Genomic DNA, 9361 nt, shown 5'->3' with positions numbered 1-9361 from the left:
AAAAAAGGGAGGAGAAAGAGAGGAGAGAGGTTGACAAATAGGTTTTGTGCATGCAAAAATAGCGTCGGTCGCCTCAAGCCCCAGGGAACTGGGTTCAGTCTGGACCGTCAGGACCAGTCACCGTGGGGACGCGACTGGACGATTTTTTAACGCCGATGATTAGAAAAACGCTTGGAAGAGGCGTGCCTGGAGATGCTGTAAGACCCGTAGAGGATCTTCACATCACCGTTCTGTGAAGTAGTATGATTTTAAACATTTAGTGCACGTGTTGGCCAAAATCATGCCCTCGTGTCACTTTCGCTTGACTCACACGTCACGCGATGTACTCCTACCATGGCAGAGAGATCTTCACAGGAACTTCCCTGACCGAGGAAGTCAGGGCGAGGTCATCAAACGCATCACGCAAAAAGCAGATATCTGGCAGAGAAAGAAGCAAGGAAAAAACAGCTCACCACCGGCAGGCAAATCTTTCTATCTGTCCTGGAAAGGTAGACGGGAGGGAGAGACGGCAGAAGGGTGACGTCGCAGAGAGGGACAGCTGAGGCGGTCACCGCAGGGGAGGGGAAGGAAGGGAGAGAGCCTTTTGTCGGCCTCCCCGGCCGTCCGCGTGGAAGGAAGAAAGAAAAGCAGCGGCAGCGAGGGAGGCATATTCGTCCCCCACTTGCCCGGGCGATCGGCGTCCGGGAAAAGCCGCGTTCGCCGCACGCTCCACTGTCCTCTGCGGTCTGCCCCGCTGACGACGAGACCATCGGCTGGACTGCTGAAAGGGTCGGTTCCTTTTCCCTCTGCTCCGGTTCCCACGTCCAGAGGACACGTCCCAGCTCTGCTGTCCGGTTACCAGATCGAGTGGGAACGCCGTAGGATCTGATTAAGCCAAACCAAGCCAATGCGTCCAGCATCACTGGAACGTAATTAACGTCGCCTTAACAATCGTTCCGTTCCACGGGAATTGAGCAACAGCGTTACAACAACCACGGCCAGGCTGAGGCAGGCCGACGCGGTATTTAACGCCCAGCAATACGCACGCGCCCGCTCCGCTTCCTTCCTTCTCTTCGCCCCGGTCGAGGAGGGCCGAGAGGGAGACCGAGACCCATGCTCGCCACCACGACACCCCGACCCAGCCTCCGCCGCTCGTCGCCGGCCGTCGCCGCCGAACCAGCTCCCGGCCCCGATCTCCTCCTCCCGAGCCAGCGCCCGTCGGGGCCGCGCCGGTCGCGCCCCGGCTTCCTCCTCCCCCTGCCCCCGGAGATCCATTCGGGTAATACTTCCATCTCTCTCCCTCCCTCCTGGCTTCCCTAGGCCCGATCGATTTCGCGCCCCCCTAGTCGTCGCCGCGGGTAATTGGTACGAACCCGTCGCGGGATTCCGCGCCGGCCTCTCGCCGTTGCTGGGTTAGCCGTCAATTGCCTGCTGACTGCTCGCGCGGCTGGATTAACCGATACGGTTGGCTCTTCCGCCGTCCACGAGTTCGCTCGGGTGCGGTGGTCGGTTGGTGCTGACGGATTGCGCTCCTGGAGTATGGGAACCATGGAATTGTTCGAAATTCATGCTCCTGTCTGTCTGTCTGTCGGTTCGCGTGTCGGTTTGCTGCTCGTGCGATTCGCGAGAAGGACATCGCCTAGTTTCTCTCATTTTTCCTCGCTCCGTTGGAACTCACTTTGTGCGTGGTTATCGGAAAGCATGATCTGTTCATTCAAAGTCAGGTTCTTATGTTTTTTTTCCTGTTTCTCTACGGTAAATTGCGTGGCAAAACTCTGAACCTTGTGTCAATGGTTTCGTCATCTATGGAAAATGGAACCGGGGGCAGGGCCCTGTTGATCCAAGGAAAAAATTGGGCGGCTACCTGGTCAGGGGGAGGGAATGTTAAACAGGTGCATACACGGTGTTGTGGATCATCCGCAGTGAAAATTGCATTTGTGGGCACCTGTGCCAGTTACTGGATCAGTGGGTTAGTGGTGAATGAGATAGATTCGACCTTCTTCAAATACCCCTTCTCTCTGAAGAGATTTTTAGGTTGTATTCCTTCTCTGTTGTCAATGAACTAGAGTTTTATAGTTGCATTTCCTTCCTATTCTGTAGTCACTACATTTCTGAGTAGGCTATAGCAACCGTAACCATGAATTTGGGCTTTCAGCTTTGTTATTTCTTTCCAGCTATTTCAACCGTAAAATGTTACTCAGTGGAGGGTTCTTAAGGTGGTTGTTTAGCTGTGGAAGTAGCACATTTCCCATTTCTCCAGTTAAAAGGGCTGAAATCTCTTGTGGGCTGCTTTCTCTTTTTAATGTGTCTTTGTTTTGCTTATATATATAGGATTCTAAGTATGCATAGTGTACAATACGTACCTTTTCATCTTAATCTCCCAAACGGGTGTGGATTTTGTCTGTTTGGGGTCGGCTAGGCGGATGCCAATGTCCATTTTTGTGCGCCGGCCCATAGGTGCGCCCAATGCGGACGAACGCATTTCACATTTGCATTCGCGGACAGATGGATTTTGAATTATTTTTTTGAAGAACGGACGGCAGAAGTCCAGTTTTCATTAATTAAAACTAAAAAACATTAAATTAAGCATAAAAGTAAAGACAGCCTGCAGCGGGCGGTAGATCCAGTCGGCGTCCTTCTTGGTCAGGTCGACGTAGACCGTCGCCTCTATCCACGAGAACGCCTGCTGGAAGGCTACGAGCACTGCAGCCTACTACGCCGCATCCGGCTGCGCCGCCTGCTCAACCACGTACTAGTGTGCTGCCTGCTGCTGCTCTGCATGCTGCTCAGCCTCCACCAGGTATTGCTCGGTCTCCTCGTTGGTCGCGCCCACCTACACGGTCGGGCACGACACATACATAGGCACTACTCGTCCGCGACCACCTCTGTGCAGACTCGGGTGCAAGTGGTGGCAGTGGGGGTGCGTTCGCCTGCATTCCGACCGCCAAATCGGCCAGCGCCTGCACAAGGCCAGGCCACTTGGCGAACTCCTTGAGCTTGGACTCCCCGATGGCCCTCTTATCTGCCTCCTAGAGGCCGGAATGTAGGCCTCCTCCTGATCCTCCTACTTCACCACCACTGGTGGTGGTGGTGGAGTGGGTGCACGGAACGCAAGCTCGAAGGATGACCGGTGGCGCTCCTTGTGCTCGGTGGAGAACCACGTGTCCCAAGTTCGGCGAATTCATCACATACGTTGGGTCGCACCAGAGGTAGGCCGAGAGTTGAGCACGGTGGTGGAGGATCTTTGCCAGCCACACGCGGTCTGAGGTCAGCACTGCCTACACCGGAACCCTATCGGGGTTGAGGTGCCACCCGTACGACAGGTTCACGTGGGTCCACGACACCGCCACCCGATGCTCCTAGAAGTACGATAGCGGTGCATCGGCACGTATAGGTGAAAGCGTGGTCGTGGCTCAATACTTGGCGACGCCATGGCAAAGTTGGTCGGGCGTCGTCGCCCAGACGAGCTGCCAGCCTCCTGGTCCCCACTCCCCGCACGCGCATGGGTGGCCTTAAAAAGGATGGGCGTGCCCCCCTCCCCCGCGCATGTGTGGCCTTAAAATGGACGGGCGTCCCCCCCCCCTCTCCTCCCCCCATGCATGTGTGACCTTAAAAAGGACGGGCGTGGACTGGTTTCATCGGTGGATGGTGGTTTGGCGGCCGACGCGCGGGCCGAGGCAGACAACAAGCGGACATAATTTGGGTTTGCATCCGCCGGTTGGGCCGTGTTTTTTGCCTTTTTGGCCTCGCGGACCCAAACGGACCAAAGCGAACGAAACGGGTTCCCATGTTGGAGTTGGCGTTAAACATGTTTGATGAAGGGGTTGGAGTTTACTTTTGGATTCATATTTACTGGCTAGTGTGCTGTGGCAACAGGCTAGCTGATAAGCTGAATACCTTAATTGTTCATATCATGTCAAACGCTGGTACTTACCAAGTCACGGCTTCACTAACTGTATATACCTTAGTAACAAACAGCACAACATCTTGTTGGCGGCATTGAAAGCGGATGGGGAATTACTTTACTCTTTTGTTAGGTTCAACCTACAGTACATTCAGGTTTCCATATCGGCTGCACCTGCACTATGCATTCTCATTCCTGTTTTTGATGAAAAATCAGCTAAACACAAACTATTATAGTTACCTCCCTACTTTAGAAGTTAGCTATAGCATGCATTGCTGCCTCTTTTTGATTTGTTTCAAAAAAAATTGTTGTATTAGAAGGAGCACACAAAAGCTTCCCAGAGATTAGAGAGCCAAAGCCATCAGCGGTGATGTTACCCAAAAACAGAGTCCGATGCGGTATTTAATGCCCACCAGTACGCCCACGCCTGCTCCGCCCTTCGTTCTCTTCGCCCGGTCGAGGACGGCCGAGAGGGAGAGCGAGACCCATGCCCGACACAGCGACACCCCGCAGATCCCGGCCCAGGCGCTCCCGCGGGATGATCCCCTGGCCTCGATCTCCTCATACTGAGCCAGCCGTGGTTGGTGCTGCGCTGGTCGCGCTGCGGCTTCCTCCGCCCCCTGCTCCCATGAGATCCATTCGGGTAATACTCCTCTCTCTCTCTCTCTCCCTCTTGGCTTCCCTAGGCCTGATCGATTTCACGCGCCCCTAATCCCTGCCGAGGAAGTGGGCTGAACCCATCGTGAGATTCCGCGCCCGCGTCTCGCCGTTGCTGGATTAGCCGTGAATTTCCGGTTGGTGCTGACGGATCGTGCTTCTCGGGAGTATGGGAACCGTGGAATCATTCAAGATTCACGCTCCTGTCTGTCTATCTGTCTGTTCGCGTGTCGGATTGGTGCTCGCACGATTCGTCAGAAGGACATCGCCTAGTTTCTCTCATTTATCATTGCACTGCTGGAATTCTTTTGTGTGTGTTTGTCAGAAAGCATGATCTATTCGTTCATTGTTAGGTTCTTGTGTTGTTTCCGTTTCCCTCTACAAAACGGTAAATCGTGCGGCAAAACTCTGAACCTTGTGTCACTGGTTTTGTCTTCATTGGAAAATGGACTCGGACGGGGCCGGCCCTTGTTGATTGAAGAAAATAAATTAGGCAGCTACCTTGTCAAGGGAGGGAATGTTAAACAGGTGTATACACGGTGTTGCTGCGGGTCATCCCCAGTGGAAATTGCATTTGTGACACCTGTACCAGTTTTATTTTTAGAGAAACACCTGTACCAGTTACGGTATCGTTGGATTAGTGGTGAATGTGATAGATTTGACCTTCAAATATCCCTTCTCTCTGAAGAGATTTGTAGGTTGTATTTCTCTCTGTTGGGGATGAAATAGAGTTTTTGTAATTGCATTTTGTTCTTGTTCCGTAGCCACTACATTTCTGAGTAGGCTATCGCAACTTTTACCGTAAATTTGAGCTTTCAGCTTTGTTTTCTAATTCCAGCTATTGCAACTGTAAAATGTTACTCGGTAGAGGGTTCTTAAGGTGGTTGTTTAGCTAGGGGAGGAGCACATTTCCCATTTCTCTAGTTAAAAGTGCTGAAATCTCTTGTGGGCTACTCTCTCTTTTTAAATCTATCTTTGTTATACACTTATACTCACCTTTCATAAGCAGGCATGGTATGCATGTACCTTTCTTCTTAATCTGCATGTACTTGTTCTAATTCATAATGAAGTCTGCTGGTTTAAACACATTTGATGAATGGGTTGGTATTTACTTTTGTGTTCATATTTACTGGCTAGTATGGTGTGGAAACAGGCTAGCTGATAAGCCGAATACCTTAATTGTTCATATTATCTGAAACTCTGGTACTTACTAAGTCATGGCTCCACTAACTGTACATACCTTAGTAACAAACAGCACAACATCTTGTTGGTGACATTGAAAATGAATGTAGAATTACTTTACTTTTTTTGTTAGGTTCAACATACATTACCTTCAGGTTTCCATATGAACTGCAGTACACCCGTTCCCGTCTTTATTGACAAACTAGCTGAATACAAACTATTATAATTACCTTCCTAATTTAGAAGTTAGCTGGAGTGTGCATTGCTGCCTCTGTTTGATTTTTTTTCTATTTATTTATTTTATATTAGTCTATTAGAAGGAGCATACAAACGCTACAAACAGATTACAGAGACAAAGCCATCAACGGTGATGTTAACCAAAAACAAACAACATGCTGCTATGAAAATCAAACTAGGCCTAATGAAAAAGCGGAAGGTAAAAAACAATCTACAGTAGTGCAAGAGCTACTCCCTCCTACCCAAAATCTAAGGCACATAAGTTTTATCCTAAGTCAAACTGTGTTAAGTTTGAGAAGAAGGGAGAAGTTGGCTCATTCCAGGAAGTAACACAATTGATCGTGTTTATTAGCACCTTGCTGTCCGAGTTCACTCAGAATTAATCCTTTGATTGGATTGGTTTAACTTTATGTTTTAGCTCAATAATCCTTAGGCCCCATTTGGCAACTTGGGAAAAAAATGTACAACCAGATGAAATCTCTACTACCTTACAAATTTTAGTTGGTGATGGTGGTGAGTTCACTTCCCACTCCACCCCCATCTGCCTCATCTATCTAGAGCCCACCAGACCCCTCCTGTTTGGAAGAGTTCACTCCCCACGCCATCACATCTCCCTCATCTATCTAGAACCCACCAGACCCCTCCTGTTTGGAAGAGTTCACTCCGCACCCCATCCGCATCTCCCTCATCCATCTAGAACTCACTAGTCCGCTCCAGTTTGGAAGAGTTCTCCCCATTCCATCCCAATCTCCCCTACTCATCTAGAACCCAGCAGACCCCTCAGGTTTGAAAAAAAAATTCCATAAATAAAGAAGTAAAAAATTAATGTACTCGGGGAGTCTCGAACCTCACACACGCCTCTAGGTATGCCTTTTTGGTTTGTTTTATCATCGTTTTGGAAACTGCAATGCCGTATATTTAGAAGGGATTCAACACTTTTGGTACATTGTGATCTAGTAACTTCTTATTGAACAATTGGCTCACATTGTACCTAGTGCTTACCATATTTGTTTGCATGTCGAGGGTCACCATACTTCTGTCCACTAGTTATTGCATTGATCCTAGAAAAAGAATCTGTGGCAATTGAACCATTTTCCTGTTTGTTTTGTGAACTAACTTGTTTCATTTGATCACAAGTGTACTCATTCATATGTGTTCATGGACACTCATGTTTGGGCACAAGCTTTTATTATTTCCATGTACATGACAGAAGCCTGGCCAGATCTTTTCACCAATTAATGTGTTTATTGTTGATTTTCAGGATTTGTTAATAATGGGGGAGAGCAAATGGATGGGAAAAAGATGGGAGGACATGGATACTGATGTTCTCGTGAAGATATTTAAGGAGCTAAACTTGGTTGAGTTATCACCAGTATCTCAAGTTTGCCGCTTATGGCGTTTGGCCTGTTCGGATCCACTTATATGGGGCACTCTTGACTTTGGGCTGCTAAAATCCAACTTCATTCAAACAAGAGCATCTCCATATATTTGGGTTGATGACAGGTCTGACAAGAGGCTTGCAAAAATACTACGGGTGGCAATGGCAATTAGCTGTGGAAATGTTAATTGTATGATATTCCATTACAATCTGTACATGAAAGATGAACACCTGCATTACATATCACAAAGGTAACTCGTCTTTGCTACGTGGTTTATGTTTTGTTTCTGTATTATGCTATATTAAATCTGAAAAAAAACAGCTCCTGTGCCCAATAGCTTCGTAATTAAAGCAACCTTAAGACATTAAATTGGTGATGGGTTAGAAATTTATTGCCTTTAATCTTCATGGTTTGCACTGCCAGTTTTGCACACTAGAATATCTGCAGTCATTGAATCTATAATAGGTCCAAGGAATGTTTTTTTTTAAGTTGAATGGATGATTTTATATCATTGCTCATATCTTGACAACTCTCTTGACGCTCAAGGTTTATGGTGTGTCATTGTGAATTGAGGAACACTAACAGTAAATAGTTATGTACTCCTTGTTTAACAGATCTCCTCGTCTAAAACGACTGGTTATGCCAGCATGGAACCGCATTTCAAGGATGGGAATATGCCAAGCTATTGAAAGGTGGGAAGAGCTGGAGTCCTTAACTATGCCTACCATTGGTCATCCTCCATATATCATGGAGGAGTTAGCCAAGAGCTGCAAGAATTTTAAAGAGCTCAAAATCATGGGTTCATTTGATCTCCTATTTGCTTCAGCAATTACCACATACCTTCCGAAGCTGAAAGTCTTGAGCCTTCGTTGCTCAAAGGTGACAATGGGTGCCTTGCAATGTGTTCTGAACTCGCTGGAGCATCTTGAGGTTCTGAATATTTCCCACTGCCTGCTGTTTGAGATGGCGGCGAATGGGCGTAGGCAAGTGATTCATGAGCTAGATAACAAAGCTCTCGAGAGAGCTTCCCGGCTGCGGGAGTTCCACCACTGCCAGAGCAGACAATGCGTCGCATGCCAGCGGATGATGCTGGATGAAGGTATCTTGCGGTGGTACAGATATGAGGACTGGTTTTGGCGGCGGGATGAGGTGAGCTCGCTTGATCTGAAAGATTATGGGAGGTTGTTTGGTGCACAGTGTGAGATGCTGACATCGGTGGATTAGATGCTAATCGGGAAATAAACCTGCCTCCTCATCTTAGAAGCTTGCTGATGACGAGCCAGTCATTCATAAATCATAGCAAAGCATCAGTAAGCTGTAACCCTAGAGAAATAATGGCAATAATAACCTGCATGCATGGTGGTGTGGATAGCTTATGTTGTAAATGGATGAATAGTCTGTCTTGTTTGAAGGTGTTGTTGCATCCCTGTGGTGTCCAGAATGTAAAACTCAGAAACATATGCTTTGAAGTGATGTTTGCACTGGACTTGGATTCATTGTGTTGCTTTCATGCACGGATTTGGCTATTTTCAGGCCCAGGTGGGCTGTGATGGAAATAACCAGGTTGGCTATTTCCAGGCTGGTCCTTCCTTTGGTGCCTTTATTGTTATTTCGAAAGAATTTATCTTCCAATTTGTTTTGTTGTTTGAGCTAGATTTTTGCTGTCAGGTAGCATGTCGTGATCTTTCTACTTGCTTGTCTGATGCCAAAGTCAGTGGAGGTGTTGAACACTTGTGTGATACTATCTTACACTGAAACGTAAAAAAAGAAATGGCGAGTGCTATTTTTAAAAAATGTTGTCGTTATCAATCAAAATAAGTACGTTTCTTCTACAAGTATGTTTCTTTTCTCAGAGAAAACTCTGATCTATTTGTAATCAACCATGACAGTAGAACGAACACTAGTAGAGACAACAGAAATTGTAGAATCCATGAAAGTACAAAGAACATCCTTAGCAACGACTAATCATGGCAGTACAAAGAACACCACAGATAACCGAAATTAAAAATAGATCTGTAAACTA

The 9361-nt window shown here is 47.5% G+C and overlaps 1 protein-coding gene across 2 annotated transcripts; it reads left to right on the top strand.

Moving 5' to 3' along the window:
- Positions 1 to 999: 999 nt before the first annotated feature.
- LOC123433348 (F-box/LRR-repeat protein At3g48880) lies at positions 1000 to 8834 on the top strand. 2 transcript variants are annotated; one of them, XM_045115449.1, is made up of 3 exons: positions 1000 to 1258; positions 7221 to 7588; positions 7953 to 8834. In XM_045115449.1, exons 2-3 carry the CDS (start codon positions 7233 to 7235, stop codon positions 8560 to 8562), a joined length of 966 nt encoding a protein of 321 aa, XP_044971384.1. In that variant the 5' UTR covers positions 1000 to 1258; positions 7221 to 7232; the 3' UTR covers positions 8563 to 8834. The 2 variants fall into 2 exon arrangements, with proteins under 2 accessions (XP_044971384.1, XP_044971383.1); XM_045115448.1 differs by lacking the exon at positions 1000 to 1258 and adding an exon at positions 4292 to 4526.
- The last annotated feature ends 527 nt before the right edge of the window (positions 8835 to 9361 follow it).

The sequence above is a fragment of the Hordeum vulgare genome, chromosome 1H (assembly GCF_904849725.1).
Source record: "Hordeum vulgare subsp. vulgare chromosome 1H, MorexV3_pseudomolecules_assembly, whole genome shotgun sequence".
Taxonomy (NCBI): domain Eukaryota; kingdom Viridiplantae; phylum Streptophyta; class Magnoliopsida; order Poales; family Poaceae; genus Hordeum; species Hordeum vulgare.
Note: the sequence above shows the minus strand (reverse complement) of the source record. Positions and strands in the feature narration are given on the sequence as shown.